At 43.8% G+C, this 24,144-nt stretch overlaps 1 protein-coding gene across 1 annotated transcript in view; it reads right to left on the bottom strand.

Annotated features, from left to right (window-relative positions):
• The window catches only part of slc39a11 (solute carrier family 39, member 11), a 135,162-nt gene extending 112,113 nt beyond the window's left edge, over positions 1–23,049 (bottom strand). The window contains exon 1 of the mRNA XM_080021928.1: positions 23,021–23,049. Within this exon, the coding sequence (XP_079878054.1) occupies positions 23,021–23,032 (12 nt within the window). The 5' untranslated portion in view covers positions 23,033–23,049. The remainder of the gene's footprint in view (positions 1–23,020) is intronic.
• Positions 23,050–24,144: the final 1,095 nt, after the last annotated feature.

Raw genomic sequence — 24,144 nt, 5'->3', positions numbered from 1 at the left:
AATACAATAAAAATAAAATACAATAACATAAAATGAGATAAAATGGAATAGATAGAAGGAATATGCTTATGTATATGGAATAGGCAATCATGTATATACAGATATGTGCTTTAAAGTGGCATATGAATAAAGTGAGGTAGTGTTCAGGATAATACAGCACAGTATACAACAGTACGGCGCAGCAATACGGCATCACGAACAACCCTGAACAGTGACACAGTATGCGGTACAGTATGCTACATATAGTACAGTAGGTAGTGGAGCCTATGTGTATGGCTCAGTGAGGACACCTGGAAAGGTCAGCATTGACAGTTCTAATGGCTTGCGGGAAAAAACTCCGTCTCAGTCCCTCTATTCTCGCTGTGTGACTGCGGAGGCGCTTGCCTGACCGCAGCAGCCATCCAGATGGCCAGAAGGGGGCCTATGTGAGAAGATCAGATCTGTAGCTCCACAGTCTCTCTGTACGCCCGTTTAGCGTCCCTCACCGCCCTCCGCGGATTGTACGACGCCGCTTTGTAATTGTCCATATTTCGGGATACAAGACCGTCGTTGTAAGCGGTCGTGCGAGCATTTAGAGCGCAGCGGATGGATTTATCAACCCACGGTTTCTGGTTTGGAAATATCCGAACTTTCACCGTGGGAATGATACTATCTGCTAGCGTAGCGACAAAACTCACTGCCACCTCTGTAAACTCGGTGACGTCACTTGAACTTGATTGGAACATGTCCCAGTCTACGTCAGTCAGAGCGTCCTGAAGCGCAGGCTCTGATTGGCCTGTAAACGGAAACCAGCAAGATCGTGGCGTGGTCAGATTTCCCGAAAGCAGGGAGTGAGACGGTCTTGTATCCGTTCTTGTAAGGTGTTTAGCAATGGTCCAAAGTTCTACCTCCCCTGGTGGCACACGTTATGTGTTGGTGGAAATTAGGCAGAACTTTATTAAGGTTGGCCCTGTTAAAGTCCCCAGTCACCACCACAGCCGCGTCGGGATGTTTGTTTTGAAATCCGCACAACACATCGTACAGGACCGACAGAGCTGCGTCGGTGTCCGCTTGTGGTGGCATATAAACGGCTGTGATGATGACCGTGCTAAATTCCCGGGGGAGATAAAATGGACGGCATAAGATGGTCAGCTGTTCCAGGATCGGCGAGCAGGAGTGGGAGAGAAACTTGGTGTTTTCGGGGTTACACCAGCGGATGTTTACCATTAGGCAGACGCCTCCACCTTTCCCTTTCACCTTTCCCCGACTCCCCCGTTCTGTCTTCCGCTTCTCCGAGTGCTGCTACCTTGTTGTGGTGGAGAGGCTAGCGTGCCTCCGTGACTCAGAAGGCTATACCGGAGGGGGTTCATACCCTCAGTAGGTTCAACCAAGCTGGGCAGGTTTCTTGAGTAGAGGCCGGACGAAAAGCAGCACCTGGTCCTCCAGGTTGGGGGTTGGGCGTGGGGCTAACAACCTCACCCTGTAAAACACTTTCCTGTTACAGGAACGCCAACAAGAGATCAAGACATCAACACCTTGGCCCAGGGAAGAGAGGGGTCTTCGATGAGAAGGTTTATGACGCCTCGGGGTGAAAGCCAGAAGTCTCTGGAAGCGACGAGGCCAACCACCCTTCTTTCGACCAGGGCTGCCCACATCGGATCGTGGAACGTGAGCACCATGTACGAAACAGGGAAGACATTCCAAGTAGCAGCAGCGATGAGGAACTATAATCTCACGGTTCTAGTTATAAGTGAGACAAGATGGACACAGTCTGGACAGAAACGACTGCCCACAGGAGAGATGCTGCTGTACTCCGGACATGAAGAGGACAACGCCCCCCACACCCAAGGAGTAGCACTGATGTTATCTAAAACCGCCCAGAGAGCGCTCACTGGATGGGAAGCCCATGGTCCAAGAATCATCACCGCATCCTTCCGAACCAAGAAAAAGAAGATCAACATGAACATCATACAGTGTTATGAAGACCAGTTCTACAATAGACTGCAGTCCATCATAGAAACGCACTCGGAGAGAAACATCACAATCCTGATGGGAGACCTTAACGCAAAGGTCGGAAGGGACAACACGGGATACGAGGATATCATGGGAAAACATGGACTGGGGGTCATGAATGAAAACGGAGAGAGGCTGGCGGACCTGTGCTCTATGAACAGCCTGGTCATAGGGGGCACCGTTTTTCCCCATAAGAACATCCACAAGGCCACCTGGGTATCGCCAGACCACTCCACCGAGAACCAGATCGATCATGTCTGTATTAGTAGGAAATTAAGGAGGTCCATGCAGAATGTTAGAGCACAGAGAGGAGCAGATGTAGCCTCAGACCACCACCTAGTTGTAGCCAGCCTGAAGCTTAAACTGAGAAAGAACTGGATGTCAGCACATAAAACAAGGCACAGGTACAATACAGTTTTTTTAAGAGACACCAGCAAACAGGAAGAGTTCAGTGTAACACTCAGCTATAAGTATCAAGTCCTACAAGAGCTGCTGGAAGAGGACGAGTGCACTATGGAGAACAGATGGAAGGAGATAAAGGAGGCGGTTACATCTACCTGCCAAGAAGTGCTTGGCCCCAAGAAGAAACAACACAAGGAGTGGATCTCAGGGGACAGCCTGCAAAAGATCCAAGAGCGGAAGGAGAAGAAGGCGGCAGTGAACAACAGCCGAACAAGAGCAGAGAAAGCCAAGGCACAAGAAAGGTACGAAGAGGGGAACAAGCTAGTGAAGAAGAGCATCAGAGCCGACAAACGAAAGTACATGGACAGCCTTGCAACGGAAGCAGAGCAAGCGCCAAGAAGCTGTCAAAAAAGCACAGCAAGCCAGAACGACCGGTGAAGGACAAAGAGGGAAGACCGATAAAGGGAGATGATTTACAGAAGAACAGATGGAAGGAGTATTTTGAAGAACTGCTAAACAGGCCAGCACCACAGAACCCACCAGACATCACACAGGCTGACACAGAACTACCCATAGCCTGCAACGCACCAACCATGGAAGAGATTAGGAAAGCCATCAAGCAGCTGAGGAACGGAAAGTCTGCAGGACCAGACAACATCCCTGCAGAGGCACTGAAGTCAGATATCGAAACCACTGTGAAGATGCTCCACCCACTCTTCATGAAGATCTGGGAGGAAGAAGAAGTCCCAGGAGACTGGAAAGAGGGATACCTCACCAAGATTCCAAAGAAAGGCGACCTCAGTAACTGCGGAAATTATAGAGGGATCACACTGCTATCAGTGCCAGGGAAGGTTTTTAACAAGAGTTATCTTGAACAGGATGAAGGACCTCATTGACGCACAACTCTGTGACGAGCAGGCCGGCTTCCGCAAAAACCGATCCTGCACAGACCAGATTGCAGCACTCCGCATAATTGTAGAGCAGTCCATAGAGTGGAACTCACCCCTGTATGTCAACTTTGTGGACTATGAGAAAGCCTTCGACAGCTTAGACAGAGAGACCCTCTGGAAGCTCCTCCGCCACTACGGAGTGCCAACCAAGATCGTGTCCATCATCAGGAACTCTTATGAGGGATTGACATGTAAGGTCATCCACGGAGGACAGCTAACAGATGCATTCCAAGTGAGGACTGGTGTCAGACAAGGCTGTCTGCTCTCGCCCTTTCTCTTCTTGCTAGCGATCGACTGGATAAATAAGATCTCTACCGCACAGAGAAGGAACGGCATTCAGTGGACTCCTTGAACTACGTTGATGACCTGGCGCTACTGTCACACACCCAACACCAGATGCAGGAGAAAACCAACAACGTGGCATCCACCTCAGCACAAGTGGGACTCATCATCCACAAGGGAAAGACCAAGATCCTCAAGATCAATGCAGCCAACACTGACGCAATCATGCTGGAGGGGGAGGCACTGGAAGAAATTGAATCCTTCACCTACCTTGGCAGTGTCATTGATAAGGAAGGTGGCACAGATGCAGACGTGAAATCACGAATCAGGAAAGCACGCGCAGCATTCGTGCAACTACGGAGCATTTGGAACTCCAAAGAACTGACCACCAACACCAAAGTCAGATTCTTCAACACCAACGTCAAGGCAGTCCTCCTATACGGAGCAGAAACATGGAGAACTACAGCTGCTACCACCAAGAAAGTACAGGTCTTCATTAACAGCTGCCTACGGAAGATCCTCCACATTCGATGGCCAGACACCATCAGTAACACTGAACTCTGGGGAAGAACAAACCAGCTGCCCGCGGAAGAAGAAATTAAGAAGCGCCAATGGCGCTGAATAGGCCACACCCTGTGAAAGCCCACAAATTCCATCATAAGACAAGCCCTTAAATGGAACCCACAGGGAAAGCGGAAAAGGGGTCGCCCAAGAAACACCTGGCGCAGAGACCTGGAGGCAGACACCAAGACCATGAAGATGACCTGGACCCAACTGGAGAAGACAGCCCAAGATAGAGATGCCTGGAGATCGCTTGTTGACGGCCTATGCCCCAGAAGGGGTAGCAGGTAGCAGCAGCAGCAATATTGATGGCCCCAATGAGGATAACCCAGATTTCTTACATTCTAGAGAATACACATATTATTCACCACCCCACCAAAGTCTCTCTAGAATCGACCTTTTCTTGACAAGTAACTCCACACTGTCCAAAATCACTCATCCAGAAATCCACCCTATTGTAATTTCCGATCAAGGGCCGATTGGTTTCAAGCTGATAAATTAAACAAACTGGAATCCTCCCAGCAGGTGGCGGTTTAACACCTCACTTTTGACAGATAAAGAATTTAACCATTTCTTTTCAAGAGAATGGACTTCCTTCATTGAACTGAATGACTCCCCAGAAATATCACCATCCTTACTTTGGAAAGCAGCTAAGGCAGTTCTACGAGGTAGTATTATTTCATTCTCCACTCCCAAGAAAAAGAAAGGACAAGAATGCCAAAATAAACTCGAACAGCGACTAAAGGAATTGCACTCCCAACAAGCCCACTCATCTTCTGAGCAAATCCAAAATGAGATCAGGACAATTACATTTCAACTTGAAACTTTTATCCATCAAAATACGCAATTCATTATGCAACAACAAGAGCAAAATATTTTGAATTCAATGACAATGACGGTAAATTTCTGAAAGAGAAAAATCACTTATTACAGCCATCAAAGATTCACAGGGTAGAATAACCTATTCTCCCAAGACATCAATAATATATTTAGAGACTTTTGTAATAACCTGTATCACTCGGATAATTAATTGAATATACCAAACATTCACTTATTCCTTGATGATATTGACCTTCCTAAACTTTCGACAGAGCAGACTACCGCCTTAGATCAACCACTTACTCTTGAAGAACTCAGGAAAGCGCTCTTCTCTATGATAAATCACCTGGATCAGATGGCTACCCAGTGGAATTTTATAAACAGGTTTTGCTCAAACCCAAAAAGGACCCAACCCTCACCTCCAGTTACAAACCCATGAGCCTTATAAATTGTGACCTTAGGATTAAAAGTAAAACACTAACCAACAGTATTGAAAAAGTAATTCCATTTATAATTCACCCAGATCAAACAGGCTTTGTCAAAGGCAGACACTCATCCAGCAATATGTGTAGTTTGTTCAGTCTGATGAGCATATCTAAAAGGAAAAACTTTAATACCATTATTGCCTCTTTGGATGCCGAAAAAGCATTTGATAGAGTAAATTGGACATATCTCTTTCCAATCCTCAACAAATTTGTCTTTGGAGAGTCCCTCATTGACTGGATCAGAATCCTATACAACTCTCCATCTGCTTCTGTCATCACCAATGGTTACACTTCACAGCGTTTCACTCGACAACGTGGCACAAGAAAAGGATGTCCGCTCTCGCCCTTACTATTCGCCATCTTTATTGAACCCCTCGCGGCAGTTATCCGGCAAAAGAGAAATATTGTAGGCATACAAACAGGAAACTCTGTTCAAAAAATCAGTTTGTATGCAGATGATATCCTGTTGTGCATACAGAACCCAATATCATCCCAACCGGAGGTGTTCAATCTTATATCTAAATTCTCAACTATCTCAGACTATTTCATTAATTGGACTAAAACCAAAGTCTTACCACTCATTGGGGGGGACTGTAATGCTGCAACCCAGAAACTTCACTTAACCACCACAACGGGCAATATTAAATACCTTGGTATTGATATCTTCCACAATCTATCAGACTTGTTTACCCTTAACTTCACTCCATTGCTCAAATCCATTGACGAATACCTCATTCGATGGAACAACCTACCCATCTCACTAATTGGTAGGATAGCAGCAGTATAAATTAATATACTTCCAAAAATGAACTATATATTTTCAATGACTCCAGTGCAACAAATTTTATTGAAAATACAAGAAACCGAGAATTAAACTAGCAACACTACAGAAAAACGACTGTGGAGGCCTAGCAAACTCAAACTCAGTGGTCACACCCTATCTCCAAACAAATTCACGCCAATCTGGCACAACCCAGATTTCTTGGCTAAAAACAGACCAATAATCTTTAGGTCTTGGAAAAGACAAGGAATTACTCATCTGCAACACATTTTTGAAAACAATTTGCTTATATCCTTCCCAAACTTAACTAAAAGTATAATATCGGTGGCCATGGCTTTCTTCAATTCCTTCAATTACAGCAGTTTCTAAAAGATAAAATCAAATTGACGAACAACATCCTACAACCACCTGAAATGATTGAACATCGCACTCATATCGGTCACTTGAAAAATCCCTTTTCCAGAATATACAAACCTTTATTAAAACAGACGACACCTTATCTTTACCGAAAGAGACCTTGCTGACCTGTGGAAGCTTATTTGGTCACCTTTTCTATGACCTGCAATTCCAAAATGCAACTCATCCAATATAAGATTTTGCACAGAGCCCAAATCACGGAACACAAAAGGTTCAAAATGGGTTTTGTGGATGAAGACATTTGCTCTCACTGTTCCCTATATAACAGAAATTACTACTTTCATGCCTTCTGGCTCTGCCCACCTATCCTAGCATTCTGGACCAACATCACCAAGAAGCTATCAACCCCTCTGGGTCGCAGCATTCCATTCTCCCCATCTATATGTCTTCTCGGTGACCTCTCCTTAGTCGATCCACCATTGAGACACCACAAACCCATTTTAAGCCTCCGCCTTAACAATGGCCAAGAAAACAATAATACTCAATTGGAAAAAGAGAGATAATCTCACCACATCCCAGACGTGCTCCCAGGGAGTACCTCCAGCTGGCGTCCGTGTGTGGATTCCGGACGTGGTTGTGGGTTCTGGGGGCGCGGGTTGGGGGCGGGGGTTGTGGGTCGCTGGTTCGGGTCTCGGGCCACTTAGTCAGCGCGCCGCTGGGGTCACACACCCCGTGGGAGGGGTGGCTGGGCCTGTGTGTCTTTCTGCGTCCCGTGGGAGGGGGTCGCCCGTCGTGCCAGGGCTGGTTAGGCGTTCTGTCTGGTCCTGTCAACCTGAGTCCTGAACCTGGCTGGCTGTGCTAGGCACGGGGCTCACCATGTGGCATCCTTAGTGGGGGGCAGTCACCTGTCATCACACCGAGCTGCCGAGGTACCTGCCCTCTGACGCTCTCGGTGGGCGGTGTTTTGTAGTCCGCAAACTTGGCGGCTGGGTGGTGGGGGGGGGCGGGAGCCATCGAGGAGCCCCGCGCTGGGCACACGCTGCTATGTGTATGGGCACTTGGCACTCACGGGGCGGGGTGTTTGGTCGGCTGTGGTGGGGCCGCGATCCGGGCCCGTGGTCCGTGCCTTGCGCCCATGGCCCGGGTTCTGTGCCAGCGGCTGCATCTTGTGCCTGCACCCGGGGGTTGGTTGTATGTGTGCGCCCCTGGGTTGCGGGGTCTCCTCGTGCTCCCTGGGACTGGGTCATATTCCTCGGGGCTGGGCGTTTCTCCACGGCCCTCTGACTTCTCTGGGGGCCCGGGGTCTTCTGTGGCCGCAGCGCAGGTACCCGGGAATTTCGTGCAGCCGAGGGGTGTCCACGGGACTGTGGAGTTCCGGGGGGCTTCGGGGCCCCTTCCGCTGCTTGGAGGCGCCGCGACATAATACCGACCTACACCAGTACCAATGGGGATAAGTCATGTACACTCACTGGTGGACATCTTGATGTACTGACACACAAAGATGTACTGACACACACACACACACTCTCACACACACACACACACACACACACACACACACGCTTCAAGTGTACCCCAGCACCCTCCTGGTTGCATTCCTCTCCTTTCCTCTCTCATTTGCTGCCGTAATTATGACAGGAAGAGGCCACGTGACCAGTTGTAGTTCCAGTTGTCCTGGACCTAATTCACTGTTTTTCAATACATGTTGTCATCCAGTGTTCATGTTTTAGTGTAAATGTTGTTTGTTTCTGTGTTTATTTGTCTCACTGTTTTGATTCGAACTTAGGACCTTCTTGCTGTGAGGCCAAGTCACCTGTTTTCCGGTTTCATGGAATCATAACCCATCGGAAAACTTGGACACGAGAAAACATCCAGAGAAAGTCATCACCATGTCAAATGGAGTACACTCCAACTGTGGGAGTGCATGATACATTTTATACCCTCGGAAGCGTTTTATGTTGTGTTGTCCGTACTTTTAAACTCCAAAATAATTCCACTTTTATAAAACATGTACAGTATATTCTTACTGTTAAATAAAAGCTTTTTAAAAAAAATAATATTTGTGTGTTGTTGAGCACGATTGCATGAATTGCATGATTGGCCAATTCAGCAGTATGTTATGTAGCCATGAGGCTTTGTTTCTCCACCAACCCCATTTGCATTCTAGGAGCTGGCTGAATGAACCTGGTGTGGGTAAAACTTTGGAGGTGATTATCTCTGAAACGGTTTGCCACACCATTGTCATCAACTTGTCATAGCTTGCAACTCAAGCGAGATTTGCTTGAGTTGCACCCCTTGAGTTGCACCCCGCCACAATCGCGATGGTGTACATGTGATATATTGTCCTTTCAACCCTGACCAGATGTCATCTTTCAAAATTCAAATTTTCAACACCAGGGATAAAATAAAAAATTTAAAAACGATAAAGAGACGAAACAGTGTATGGATCCTTCTGAACATTTGAGATTGATTTACTGTTCACACAGTTTAAACTCCATGGTTTACTTCACAGATTAGTTGCCAACAATTTAATGAATTGCCAAATGTTAATTAAGAATTATTAAGAACTCTTGTATGATAGTAAACTGAATATTTGATTCCCTTCTACAGAGAGGGGGCCATTGGTCAGATGGGAATTTTCACCTCTCAGTGAAAAAGGGGTTGATTGCTCCATTGGAATGTGGAAATTTTCTGTTTGCTGTTCTGTCTGTTTTGCAAATATATGGGTTCGGTGTGGGGGCTTCCAGACCTGTTGGGTGACACAATGATCGGCCATTTAGTGCAAACAAAGAGATAGCCCAAGGCAAAAAGATGTACACACACACACAGACACAGACACACACACACACAGACACACACACACACAATAGTAGTGTGCCATTCTCATCTGGTTCCATACCGTGCTTGTATAAAATAAACAACTTTCAAACTTTCAACTTTTAAAAAACATTCCTCTGTGACGATTGAATGAGCTTGAGACAATGAATGACATAAAAACAACAGAAAATAGTAGAGCTAGCATTGAGATGATAATGTACATCATAGCAGTGTAAGCTTTTGAAGATGAGGTAATTCATGTATTTGAGTTACCTTTTTCCTCAAATATAAACAGTTACTCAAATAAAAAACGGGCCTCGAATAATTGCTGGGGGTGTGGTCAACACAAACAAATAAATACCTAAACCCTACCTAAGATTATGACCAGGGTTAGGGGAAAATCCAAGGAGGAACTACCGGCGCCTGTTACACAGCATGTGTACAGTATGCCGGTTAAGCATAATGTACATTTCCGCTGCTTTACTGTAAAATGATAAATTTATGAATACAATCATGCTATCTTCAACACTTTGTTGTCTTCAACTCATTGTGTGAGAGGTGAACCTAATTCTGAAAATTGGAGCAGGGTTTTTTTTGTCCTACAGTGTGCTGTGTTGCTGCATGCGCACCTTATAAGTTATTACTTATTACTACTCCTCAATGGAAATACTTATTTGAAGTACATTATTTCTATCTGTTCCCTGTTGCTTTTCATAACGACAACAAATGCACACACACAAGTGTTATTGACCATCTGTGCATTATGACGATTGATTGTATGACGTCATTTTTACCTGTATTGCTGCATCACCCTTTATTGTCTATCACATGTTTTACCTATTGCTTATTACCTTCAGTTTTTGTTTTTTTTTAATAATCATTTGTATCATAGCCTTCCAGTCTACAACTTTTACACAAGGATACAGTACTTGTCTCTAATTAGCGCAGTACACATATTTGAGTGACTATGAAGCAGACTGCAGACAAGGCCTTGGGCCATCTCTTTGTTTACTGGCCGGTCATTGTCTGTCACCCAACAGGTCTGTAAGCCCTAACTCCAAACCATACATATGCGAATGCAAACCCATTGACCAAAATCTCCACACTCCAATAGACCACACTCCCCTTTCTCACTGAGAGGTGAAAATTCCTCTCTGTAGAGGGGGGAATCAAATATCCAGTTTTCTATCACATGGCGATATATTTAATAAGCAAATAATCCATAATGTAAACCATGGAGTTTAAACTGTATAAACAGCAAAACAATCTTGAGTGTTCAGAAGGACCCATATACTGTTTGGTCTCTTTAAAATTTGAACAAATTATTATATTATAAGATTTTATTTGATCGACTTCTACTTATTGATTTCTAACATTTTATTGTGCCACTGCTGTTTTTTTGGAATTTGGAAAATAAATCTATTAGAATGGGGGGGGTGATGGGGGACCGTTTCTCCGACAGAGAGGCTCAAATGCAGAAATTTGTTGTGATATTTCACAATTATTTTAAGTAACATAACAATTAGATACATCAAAAACCCTCATTTTGAAATAAAAAGGCTGAAGACTAGAAACTATAAATCCACACACTGGGCCACTTCCAAAAAAAGGCTAATAAAACATTAAATCTAGTCACCTTAATTTATCAAGAATTGCATACCTATTTTGTCTTACCTCTTAGTAGTATATTGCAGTGTTTGTCTTACAACACCATTTCTATCTTGTCATTCAGTATGACACTGTATGTTGTGGCCCACAGCTATTTAAGATGTCCACTATCAAGTTGACTCACTGTCATTATTGTCAGCATTTTATTTTGTCATTATTTTAGATTAATACTTTTATATTACTTTTACATATCTACTTCTTTCCATATAAGATTTCAAAATTTTGTTTAAAAATTTACTGTTTAAATACTCTTTCAATTATGTTTTAAATACTGTTTTATTTTGATCAATACTATGCCCTTATTTTACATATTATGTAAAGTTGAGTTGGCTCTGAGACTAAGAAACTCATTACTGGTAATGATGCTTGCATTGTTATCAAGTATTTGACAAGAAACTTGAAACTTTAATTACATATACCTACTGTAGTTTCAGTGATCTCATTACAAAATTGAACATTGTAATTTTTAAAATGTAAGTAAAAAAACAGCATCCATTTTGAAATTAAACATTTGTTCAACATGTAGATTAAAATAAATCATTAAGACCTGTTCTCATTTATATGACAAAAAACAATTGACCTTTGAAAGATGACCTCTGGTCAGGGTTTAAAGGACAATATCTCATGGTTAGGGGTGAAAATCTGAAATCTCTCACTGGAATGTGATTGTGGTTTTTATTTAAGTTAGGGCCATTTCATGGTGACACACTGCAATTGAAAAAATGGGTGTGTTTACAGTCTAAATGAAACACGCCCTGTTAGGACACATGAGAAGGAGGGGGGAATTCAGGCAAATGGCAAACGGCTGGGAAGCGCATGGTGGTTGGCTGGAAACTGGCTGGAACTTGGCTGCAATTCAGTTGTCAGCCACCTGAAAGAGGCCACTTCAAGTGGCTCTTACTGTAGCCTGTCTAAAGGCCCGAAGCTATCTGGTTGCCAAGCTGGGAAATTAGGCAGTAGAGTTCCATGTGCGCAATCTGAAGAGTGTGACTTTCTTAAAACCATCATTATTATCAATTAATAAAGGCAGGAAATGGGAAATTTTAGAAGTTACAGAATAATTCAGGGGACAGATTTCAATTGGCATGTTGGCGAAGGGATCAGAGACAAAGGTGACGAAAAGGTAATGGTAGGTATGATGTAAAAGAGAGGAATGTGGAAGGACAGATGGTGGTGGATTTCGCCAAAAGGATGGAATTGGATGTTGTGAATACGTATTTCAAGAAGAGGGAGGAACACAGGATGACATTCAAGAGTGGAGGAAAGCGCACACAGGTGGACTACATATTATGCAGGAGGTGCAATCTGAAATAGATTAATGACTGCAAAGTGGTGGTGGGGGGTGTGTTGCTAGGCAGCATCGGATGGTGGTCTGTAGGATGACTCTGGAGGCCAAGAAGAGGAAGAGAGTGAAAAAACAAGCCAAAGATAGAATGGTGGAAGTTGAAAAAGGAGGAGTGTTGCGTGAAATTTAGGGAAGAGGTAAGGCAATTGGTGGGAATGAACGGTTACCAGATGACTGGGAAACAACTGCAGAAGTGGTGAGGGAGATGGCCAAGAATGTACTCGGTGTATCATGCGGGAAGAGGAAGAAAGACAACGACTCTTGGTGGTGAAATGAGGAAGTACAGGAAAGCATAGAGCAGAAGAGGTTGGCAAAGAAGAAATGGGATAGTCAGAGAGATGAAGAAAGTAGACAGGAGCACAATCTGATGCGGCGCAAGGCAAAGAGAGAAGTGGCAAAGGAAAAGGAAAGCATACGATGAGTTGGATGAGAGGTTAGACAGAAAGGAAGGAGAAAAGGACTTGTACCGATTGGCAAGACAAAGGGACCAAGCTGGGAAGGATGTACAGTAGGTTAAGGTGATGAAGGATAATGATGGGAATGTGCTGACTAGTGAGAAGAGTGTTTGAGAAGGTGGAAGGAGTACTCTGAGGAGTTGATGAATGAGGAAAATGAGAGGGAGAGAAGAGTGGATGATGTGGGGATACTGGATCAAGAAGTGCAGCAAAATAGCAAGGATGAGATGAGAACAGCATTAAAGAAGATGAAGAGTGGAAAGGCAGTTGGCCCAGATGACATACCTGGGAAAGCATGGAAATGTTTAGGTGAGATGGCAGAGGCGTTCCTAACGAGACTGTTTAACATCATCCTAGAAAGGAAGAGGATGCCGGAGGAGTGGAGAAGAAGTGTCTTCTTCAAGAATAAGGGAGACGCACAGAGCTGTAGTAACTACAGGCGAATAAAGTTGATCAGCCACAGCATGAAGCTATGGGAAAGGGTAGTGGAGGCTAGGTTAAGAGGAGAGGTGGGGATCAGTGAGCAGCAGTATGGTTTCATGCCAGGAAAAAGTACTACAGATGCAATGTTTACTTTCAGAATGGTTATGGAAAAAAGTACAGAGAAGGCCAGAGGGAGTTGCACTGCATCTTTGTGGATTTAGAGAAAGCATATGATAGGGTGCCAAGAGACGAAGTGTGGTATTCCATGAGGAAGTCGTGGGTGGCACAGAAGAACGTAAGAGTGGTACAGGATATGTATGAGGGCACTCAGACAGTACTAAGGTGTGCAGTAGGCATGACGCAGGCATTCAAAGTGGAGGTGGGATTGCATCAAGGATCAACTCTGAGCGCTTTCTTGTTTGCAATGGTAATGGACAGGTTAACAGATGAAATCAGGTAGGTCAGGTCTACCCCCCAGGTAGGTAGGTCTCCGTGGACTATGATGTTTGTGGATGACATTGTAATCTATCGCGAGTAGGGAGGAGGTTGAGGAGAGCCTGGAGAAGAATACATGTGCCTGAATGGGAGGGAGGGTGGGGAAAAGTCCAGAATGCAAGGAGTGGAGGTGGAGAAGGCGGATTAATTCAAGTACTTGGGGACAACCATCCAAGCAGTGGAGAGTGCGGGAGAGAGGTGAAGGAGAGAGTACAGGTGGGGTGGAGTGGGTGGAGAAGAGTGATCCATGACAGAAGGGTTCCAGCAAGAGTGAAGGGGAAGGTCTACAGGACGGTAGTGAGAAAAGCTTTGTTGTCCGGTTTAGAGGCGGTGGCACTGACAAAAAGGCAGGTGGCTGAACTGGAGGTGGCAGAGTTAAGGATGTTGAGATTTTCATTGGGAGTAACAAGGATGGCTAGGATTAAGAATGAGTACAGAGAGGGACAGCTCAGGCCGGACAGTTTCGTGGAAAAGTGAGAGGCGAGATTGAGATGGTTTGGACACGTGTATGAGAGATGAAAGTTACATTGGGAGAAGGATGCTGAGGATGGAGCTGCCAGGCAAGAGGAAAAGAGGAAGGTCAAAGAGAAGGTTTATAGATGTGGTGAGGGAGGACATGCAGGCGGTTGGTGGAAGAAAGGAAGACGCGCAGAACAGAAGGTATTGGAGGCAGATGATCCGCTGTGGCGACCCCTAACAGCAGCATCCGAAAGGAAAAGAAGATTGTCTGTGTCTCTGTGCCGGAGGGCCCCGAAACTGCTACATACATTGTCTCATTGAAGGAGTACAGCACAATCCAAATGTAACCACTAAAATCACTTTGTGAAACACACTATGTGAGTGTGTGTGTGTGTGCAGTGCTCGACATTAACTTTTTGAGGCACTTGTCCATTGGAAAAGTAAATTTACCTTTCACCTGTTGTCCAGGCACAAAAGTCACTTGTCCTGGTAAAAGTTGCAATAATTTACTTTTTTCATCTTGTTTGAGAATGCAGAATTCAGATGCACAAACTGTTGAAAGCATCCAAATCGTGTCAACATATAAATAATTCAATAAATAAAATTTATTAAAGTTGCTATATGTAACTTTTTCACCTCAACAAATCATGTTCATGTTCATTTATATTGTATGTAACACGGAGCTCGGCGCTGAGCTGCACTGCATGGCCGAGCGTGGCGGACCACTCTGCGCCTGTGGCTGATTGCTGTAGATTGGCTGCCACCAGGTAAGGAAGGTGGGCGCACTGGGGCACGGTTGGGTCCGGGGGGAGGGGGTCAGCGTGGTTGCCAACTGCGCCCCTGGATCGATCCGGTGGCAATTCACCTCTCTCTCCCATTGCCAAAACTCATACTCAGCACATAAACCACACAATAGACCGAGGGCTTGCGGGAGGAGAGGGGTGCAAGCTATGTGGGTGGGGATGCGGCAGGCAGCTGCCATCTCGCTTGTCAAGCTCCTGCACAAGCGTGCTTCTCGTCCGTCCCGAAACTTAAATCCCACTCATTTTAGCTTAGAACACATACACTCGCACATCAATCCAACTCCAAACAACACTCCACCCGACCAGGGACTGCGGGGCAGGAGGGGTGTGAGTGATTCGGGTTCGACTTGCCTAAAGGACTCGCACCCCCAACCCCAAAGTTTTAACTGCAATTACCAATTGCACTGCGTTGAGCACTGGGGTTTCCGGGTGGCAGGTCGCTTGCGGGTCGGTGTGGGGGCATGGTTGGCCGGGGGGCGGCCGGGTGGGCCCCCCGTGAAGGCGCCGTGACATAATACCGACCTTCTACACCAGTACCAAGGGGGATAAGTCATCTACACTCACCAGTGGACATCTTGCAGGCACGTACGCACGCGCTTCGGGTGCGCACCCCAGCAACCTCCTGGTTGCCATAACTTTGACAGGAAGAGGCCAGGCGACCAGTTGTAGTTCCAGTTTTCCTGGACCGAATTAACTGTTTTTCAATACATGTGGACGTCCAAATGTTATGTTCTTGCGTAAATGTTGTTTGTTTCTATGTTTATTTGTCCCACCTGTGGTGATTCTCCCCCTCTTGGAGTAGTGATCAGTTGATTATAGACCCAAACATGATAAATAGTTCTCCAAAGAGGCGGGTTGGTGCTGGTTCTCTTTAACCAAAAACTGTGCTCTTGTCATTCTACAGGTCATCCACAGGACAGAGTTATTGCAGCAGTTCATGATGATTTAAGAATTAATAAAGAGTTGCATTGCAGGTTGAGAACTTGATCTCCACTTGCAGACAAAACTCTGTCCTAGATGCAATGGCATACAAATACGCTGTGTTGTATGCCCAGCATGCTGACAGCACAGGTAAAAATAAATTATACACACACACACACACACACACACACACACACACACACACACACACACACACACACACACACACACACACACACACACACACACACACACACACACACACACACAGTATATACACTACTCACAAAAGGTTAGGGATATTCGGCTTTCGGGTGAAATTTTAGGATGAACCTAAAATGCACTATAACCTTTACAGGTGAACTTAATTTGACCTTCTCTAAACTTTTGAATGCACATGTCCAACTGTTCAATGTTTCAGTTCTTTTTGCACAACTTGCTGTTATCTAACAAGGAGCTGAACGGCAAAATTCACAACAGGTGTTTGATCCATGAATCGACCAATACATTTCCTGGTTCAATTAGAATTGGTATTTAAACAGTCCTCTTCATCATGCTGTTCACATTTTGACATCATGAGACCAAGACGACACATAACAACTGATCAACAGTACCTCACCATTGCGAGGCTTCAAACAGGATGTTCTCAGAGGGAAGTGGTCACTGAGCTTAGAGTGTCACAGAGTGTCATCAGCAGGTTGCTACAGAGAGACTGGAAGAGTCACAGAAAGGCATAGAAGTGGACGTCCTTTGGCCACATCCCACACTGATGAGCGCTTCATTGTGAACAGTGCCCTGCGGAACTGGATGATGAATGCCACTCAACTCCAGGCACATTTAAGGGAGGTGAGAGGCACCCAAGCGTCACGTCAGACCATTCAAAACCGTTTACATCAGCGTGGTCTGTGTGCTAGACAACCTGCAAGGGTACCTGACCACCCCACCAGGCACAGGCATCATCATCTTGCATGGGCCAGGGAGCATTGAAGCTGGACAACAGACCAGTGGGCCTCAGTGCTGTTCTCTGATGAAAGTCGATTCACATTGAGCAGAAATGATGGCCGCCAACGATGTTGGACACGTCAAGGAGAGCGCTATGCATCAGCCACTGTTGTCACCAGACGACCCTTATGTGGTGGTGGTGTTACAGTGTGGACAGGTGTGTCTAGTCAATACAGAACTGACCTACACTTTGTGAACTGTACAGTGACAAGCCCATACTACCTGAATGACATCATTAATCCAGTCATTGTGCCCCCGCATGAACAACACAGGCCTAATTTCATCTTCATGGACGACAATGCTCCAGCTCATCGAGGTCGTATCATTAGGGAACGGCTGCTGGAGACTGGGGTACCTCAAATGGAGTGGCCTGCACTTTCTCCAGACCTGAATCCCATAGAAAACCTATGGGATCAGCTGAGTCGCAGTGTAGAGGCTTGTCACTCTGTACTCCAGAACCTCAATGACCTGAGAGCCGCCCTTCAAGAAGAGTGGGGTGCCAGGCCTCAGCAGAAAGTAAGTCAACTTGTGAACAGCATGAGACATGGTTGTCAAGCTGAAATTGATCCTCAGGGGCACATGAAAAGTTATTGAGGCATTGACATTTTTGTTGTGGTATACCCACCACTGTGTTGGCTTTTGTTTCAATAAATTGTTTGAGATGAGGAAATCACCATTACATGCTTCTACTTAAATGCCCTACTTTCGGGATATAATATCACTGTAGCATGAACTTTTTACATTTTCCATAAATTTCACCCGAAAGCCAAATATCCCTAACTTTTTGTGAGTAGTGTATGTGTATATATATATATATATATATATATATGTATACTGTATATAGTATGTAACAACAGGCAATGCAGAGTGTTACTAATGAATGTTCAGATAAGCTCCTAGGTGACCTGCTTTCGCTATTTTCATTTTCTCATAACGGTGCTGGGCGATATGGCCAAAAATGTTGTCAAATGTCACAATAAAATATTTCATAATATCTGATAACGATATCACAATTTCTGTTCATTTTTTTTATTATCATTTATTTATTAATTATTTTATGATTAGACAATTGTAGGCCATGATGCATTTTACAAACATTTATTGGTGGAATTAAATTTTTGTAAATAAACACGAGTTTTAAAATAAAAATCTACATTGTAAAAAAGAAAGTAATGTTTCAAAAAAATTTATATCAAAGAAAATAGAGATAAAAGTCAGAAGATAAAATGCTAAACATTATTTTTATATAATGAACATTGCACAGCACTCTTAATATAAGTAAGAAGTGAACAATAACTTAACTGGAATTTAAATATCCTAAAAAAATAAGGCAAACTATAGACGTATGTGGCCCCGTTGTCAACAATCATCTCTCTCCTTTTCCTTCGAGTTGCTAATTTTGGACACAGCCACTCTGACTCCGCTGTGGTGTGTTTGCAAATGCGGGCGGAGCTTCTTTCTATAGCAACAAAGGTGATCAACAAATTTGCGGAGGACTTCATCGAAATGATCAAGCTTATTTTACCACGACATAGAGGAAAAAAACATTGCGCTAATTATAGTTATTGTTTTATCGCCCAGCACATATTTCTTTGTTCATGACTTTCAACTTGTCCGGTGGGGCATTACTCTTCCACTTGCTCTACAATGAAAAAAATACAGTTGTCTTGGACAAGGGGACAAGCTTTAATATCGAGCCCTGCTGTGTGTGTGTGTGTGTGTGTGTGTGTGTGTGGGTCTCTTGAGTCATGAGCATTGGTTCCCTAAGGGATTGTTACATTTATGAAACTGCACAACAGCCTAATAGGTGAGGCAGCTGTGTGTGTGTGTGTGTGTGTGTGTGTGTGTGTGTGTGTGTGTGTGTGTGTGTGTGTGTGTGTGTGTGTGAGAAAGAAGATAGATACCATAGATACCAGAAGGGAATGAAAGGTAACAGATGCTGCTTGAATGGTAAAATGATGAGTAAGCCTATGTTTACACTAATCTGGATAAGTAAAAAAAAAAAAAGGCGGGATACTTGTTTTTTTGTTTTGAAAACGCTGGTTTTGCATTGTAGTGTAGACCGGAAAGACCGGAGGGAGGTTTTCAAAAAACTGTGACATTCAATCAGGCAGGCAAAATAGCTAATGCTTGCAGAGGTGTGATAAGGTGCTTGGTAGTCAGTACAGTAATAGGACAAGTCGCTCTGCTGTGTCAAGTATAAGCATTTCAGCATCTAAATGTTGTCTTCAAATTGGTCTATTCAGTGTAGACATTGCCCGGAAATTATTTTTAATTGACTGCGACCTGCCAAACAACCTCCACAGGGTGAACTCACTAGTGTGGTTGGGTTTCATTAATTTTATACAGCAATATTTACATGAATATTAATCTGAATTAAGATTATGAATCAACCTTAAAATAAACTGATTGCGTTAATATTCCCTTTAAAGATCACAGGTGCGGATTATTTATGGACAAGTAATTGTTGTAATTCATTGTATACATTAATTAGTTGTGTTTGTGCGGGCAAACAATAACAAGCTAATTGGCACTACAATGATAGCAAGGAGCGGAATTTCAAACTCATCATTGTTATTCCTTCGCCTCTCCCATATTTTTTTTCTTATACTGAACACTTGTCGAATTGCTCAGAGGACTGGAGTGCAGACCCTCCTGGCTCAGTTGAAGTTCACGAAATGCTGAGAAAGTACAGCCTGAAAAATTACCAGAGAATTTACTTTGTACGGCTATGACCAAGTAACAACAAAACTTACATTCTGTTAGCCATCCAGTAGGGTTGGGTGCTATTTCAAAGTTTTCCTACCAGCAACTGTTAGCCCGACAACCGGCGATTGTCGATATAGTCGCCGGGGGTAGGGGATCGGAATCGCACTTCTTCGCGCCTCTCAATGCGCCCATCCCCCTCTCCCTATGCAAACCTACTGTATATGAGATTATTTTGGTTAAAACCGGACACAACCAGCAATGATATTACAATGACCGGATGGTAATACCATATACTGTATGCTGTTAAACCAATTTAAGAATGGTTTCATAAATGCCAGGATACCATCAACCTCCTACCATGGACTCCCCAATCGCATGATCTGTACATCATTGAAGCTTTATGGGAGGTCCTTGAACACAGAGTGCCAAGTAGATGAACTCGGTTGAGATAAACCTTTGCACAGAGTTCTTGACTTGAAAAGGATATAAAAGCATTCAGGGAAAAATCCAGCTCAAGGCAAAGGGTGGCCCTATTTCTAGAGTTAGGTCTTTGTTACCCTTGTCTTGTCCTCGGTTCTTGTCTTTAGCCAACTCTTTCCATTATTTTCTCCAACTCCTACATTGTTATAGATATCTACATATAGGCTTTCAGAACACATGTTAATGAACTCAGTGAATCATACGAACACAAAATATATGTAGAAAAAATCGCCATTAACTTAATCACTCATTGTATGTATTGGATGATTCCATGGTTCTGAATAACCAAACCAGCTATCATTTATCCCTGTCCTCATAGTAGAGTACCAAAGGAACATTCCCACCCTGTGTAACCATGATACAACATCCTAGCCACAAATACAGCCATTCTCCAGACTCTGTAAACAGTGAAGATGTCATGTGTTTGCAGTCTTGTGGTATTTGTAAGGAACTACCATTGACCAGGGGCGAAACTGTATACCATTGACAAGAAACGGGTATTAATGATACATATAGACACCATGATACAATGCTTTTGACCTCTTTTTTCAACACAGGATTGACTCTTGGAGCCTACCAGTCATTATGGTAACAGCTCCACCATAGCGCAATAAGGTGTGAGGGCCCAGTAAGAAAATATGGTTTTGCGGTTTCTCATATGCAGGCACACAGATTGAAAAACACTTTTAGCCTGGACTTCATGCACATATAGCATAGCAAAGGGGACCAATTATGAAAAACTCACTTTTTTAGTGCTTGTGCACGTACATTTGGGTCTCTGACGGGCTTATTAACACACAAACTGTGAAATAAGACAACTTAGTCAGTTTTTTGTAGGCTCCCTATTTCAGAAAACATGTGATTGAACAAGCCGTTCAGATTTGCGTCTCCTTCCTACGTCACTTGGAGACTTAACAGTAGGCTCCCCATCTGAGTATCTCTATCCACGGCTGGAGAAATACTTTTGCGAAGGTGCGCCATTTTTTCCGCACATGCATCGTACTTGCAAGCATTATGTCAAAGCTAAGTGCTAAGCAGGGAACTGCTTTGTTGTTGGCTGCACAGAGGAGCACAAATATATAAAAAAAAGGAGGAATCAATACCAACTGTCCGTGACAAAACTGCAGAGCAGGGAAATGTTAGTATTTAGAAAATAATTGTGATGTGTGAGGTTCAGGTTGGCAGTGGAACATGTGATCAGAGTGATCTCCGCTTCGCAAGTGACTGCGCAAGCTCCTGTGCTAGCCATTGCACCTTTCTCCAAACAAAGTAAATAAAACAGTGAATTTCAATTGTCTATGTATTTATTTCCTCTGTTTCATAATTGAATGGAAATTAAAGCCTGCATGTAACAGGTAGATATAGAGAGTAGCCCCCACTCCCCCAAGTGCTGTGTTTGTTGTTGCTGTGTTTCTAGAAACATTTGCACTGCCATCATCCATTCTCTTGGTGATTGTCGCAGTGTTGGGTGTATAAAGACACTGAGAGGGAGGAAATGATGAAATGAGCTACCAGAACCATTAAACAGGGGCTTAGCTACTGGGTCCACATCAGCTAATCTCTGCCAACTGCTTTTTCCCCACATATCTGCCCCTCTTTCCTTCTTCTCTTCTGCTACCTTAACTCTATGTCAGCTCTACCCACGAAACTCCATCCCTCTTCGCCTTCAGTTCTGGTGTTTGTTGAGGAGCCAGTTAAAGTGGCACCAGCAGCTGCTCAAACACAAATGACCCCCCGCTATCCAGGATGTGTGCGTGTGTGTGTCCAAGACCCCCAACAGTTGTTGCTCATTGCACGCTACCTATCATCACAAACCCATGCTGCCACTGTCATCACCAGGGCAACCGGGAGGGGGAGGACAGCAGAGATAGAAGTAGTGGGATGAAGAGAGGTAGAGTGTGTAGCACTAGGATACTGACAGCAAGACAGAATATTTGGGGGAAAATTTGTACAAGAAATTTGTGAAAAGACGATATTTTAGGTCTCCAGTGCATACTATTCATGGGCAGTTCGCTGCCCTCTCCTGGCTGTCGGCAATTGGTCCAAGCGTTATTCGTTGCCCTTCCCCTGTCTGTAATTGGTCCACTCGTCCACCATACCACTCGGTGACCTCCTTCTAGGTGCAAATGGTCCAAACTAGGGAAGCTAATTTGGATTTTTTTTTTCTTACCTTAAGCCGACCCTCGTTAACCGATCTTAAATCATCAACCGACAATTAAAACTATTAGGGCACTGTCGCCAGAATTTTTTTATTATTTTATTTTTTTTATTGGATTTTACAAATTTGAATTATAAAGAAGGGAAATCATGAATATATTTTATAGGCAAACACAGCTCTCTAAGCGTCCTAATCATGGAGAGATGTGGAGCCGTTTCATATTTGGAGCCGTTCAAACTAAAACAGTGTTTTTAGTTGTTTACACTGTTTTTAGTTGTTTTATTTGGAGAGACAGGAACGGGGCATGGAGGAACTTCTGCCCCATTCGTCTGTGCGTCTGTGTGTCCGTGCAATAGATAGCATAAAAAGATAGTGCTGTTGTAAAAGTATAAATCGGTCAAAATTCTTATTGTCAGTTAATGGTGAAATATTAACATTCCTCGTCCAAACATCACTTGTCGACCTCCCCTCGTCCGTAATTATCACATATCACAAACTTGGGTCGGTCACAGTGGATCAGTCACAGGGTCAAGTTCATTTTTTTCCTTATTTCCTCCCCTATATCACCATTTGGTAGTTCACCAGTATAACCTGTTTTTGATTGAAATCTTGAAAAAAAATTACTCCCTACTTATATTTGAGGATTTCCTTCTTACCAGCAAGGGCATGGCCAGGTCAGCCAAGTACACAAGGTCAGCCAAGTACACAAACGCCGCCCCCATAGCAAAGCCCACTGCCACAGGCACGAAGGCAAAGGCGCCATATTTCTCAGAGTCCTCAGCCATGTCAATCGCCGGCGCCAGCAGCGACCAATAAGAAGCAGCCAACATCACCTGGGGGAAGGAGTTGCACAAATAAGGAAAATATTCAGAGAATGAAGGAAATTGAATACAATTAATTAGTATTAGTAATTGAATTAGTATTTCAATGAGTGGAGTATTTGAGTCTCATGATGACCCTCATTCCCATGAGGTTTGAAAACATCAGGTTCTAATGGTACTATGTTCAATGTTCCATGATGCATTGGGATGCATTTTAAAGAAGTTTGGCAAGACAATCTATATAGACACAAAACCTGCCCCAAATTGACTACATTTTTTAATATTCCATGATGCTTTGGAATGCACTAAAAACTAGCAAGCCTGTGCAGCATATTTAACAGCAGTAGTCAATAGTCAATAAAACTGTACAAATATCTTCATAATAAGTTAAGTCCCTTTGCATCTGTTTTGGTTTGAATATAGTTTGAATATATTGTGTGCTGCGGCACACAATTTATTTTTCAAATTCAACTTCAATAACGTAAATTAGCTCTTGTGTTGCAAGATCAAGATTGCAAGGCCGTAGTAATGCAGTTCCAGCCAGAATACAAGCTCTGTGTTAATCAGAACAAGCTTAAGGTACATACAGAAAGGGAGATCTATTAGTAACGATGAAAGGTTTGACACTTTGCACTTTGTGCAATACATAAATGATTAATTACTTGTTGTACCTCTAATTGCCAACTGTGGGTGCAAGTTCACAGTTTCTGTATGTACAGTTGCTTTTGTTATTTTTAACTCAAAATGTCAAATGTAGAGGGAGGTGACTTCAGAAGATGCAAAAGATAGTACATACGAATAATATACCACGGGGAAGTGTGTGTGCAATTCTACCAAAATACTACAATGAATACAATGTACATAAGGTATTTATGCACGTAGTTCCAAGTGTTCACGTAGTATAATTTTATTTTCCCTACACGACCGGGCGAATGCGCCACCTCCGTGACCAGCCATGA

Source organism: Zeus faber, assembly GCF_960531495.2.
Source record: "Zeus faber genome assembly, chromosome: 20".
In the NCBI taxonomy this organism is placed as follows: Eukaryota; Metazoa; Chordata; class Actinopteri; order Zeiformes; family Zeidae; genus Zeus; species Zeus faber.
The sequence above is the reverse complement of the archived record's forward strand: the minus strand, read 5'-3'. Positions and strand labels throughout refer to the sequence as shown.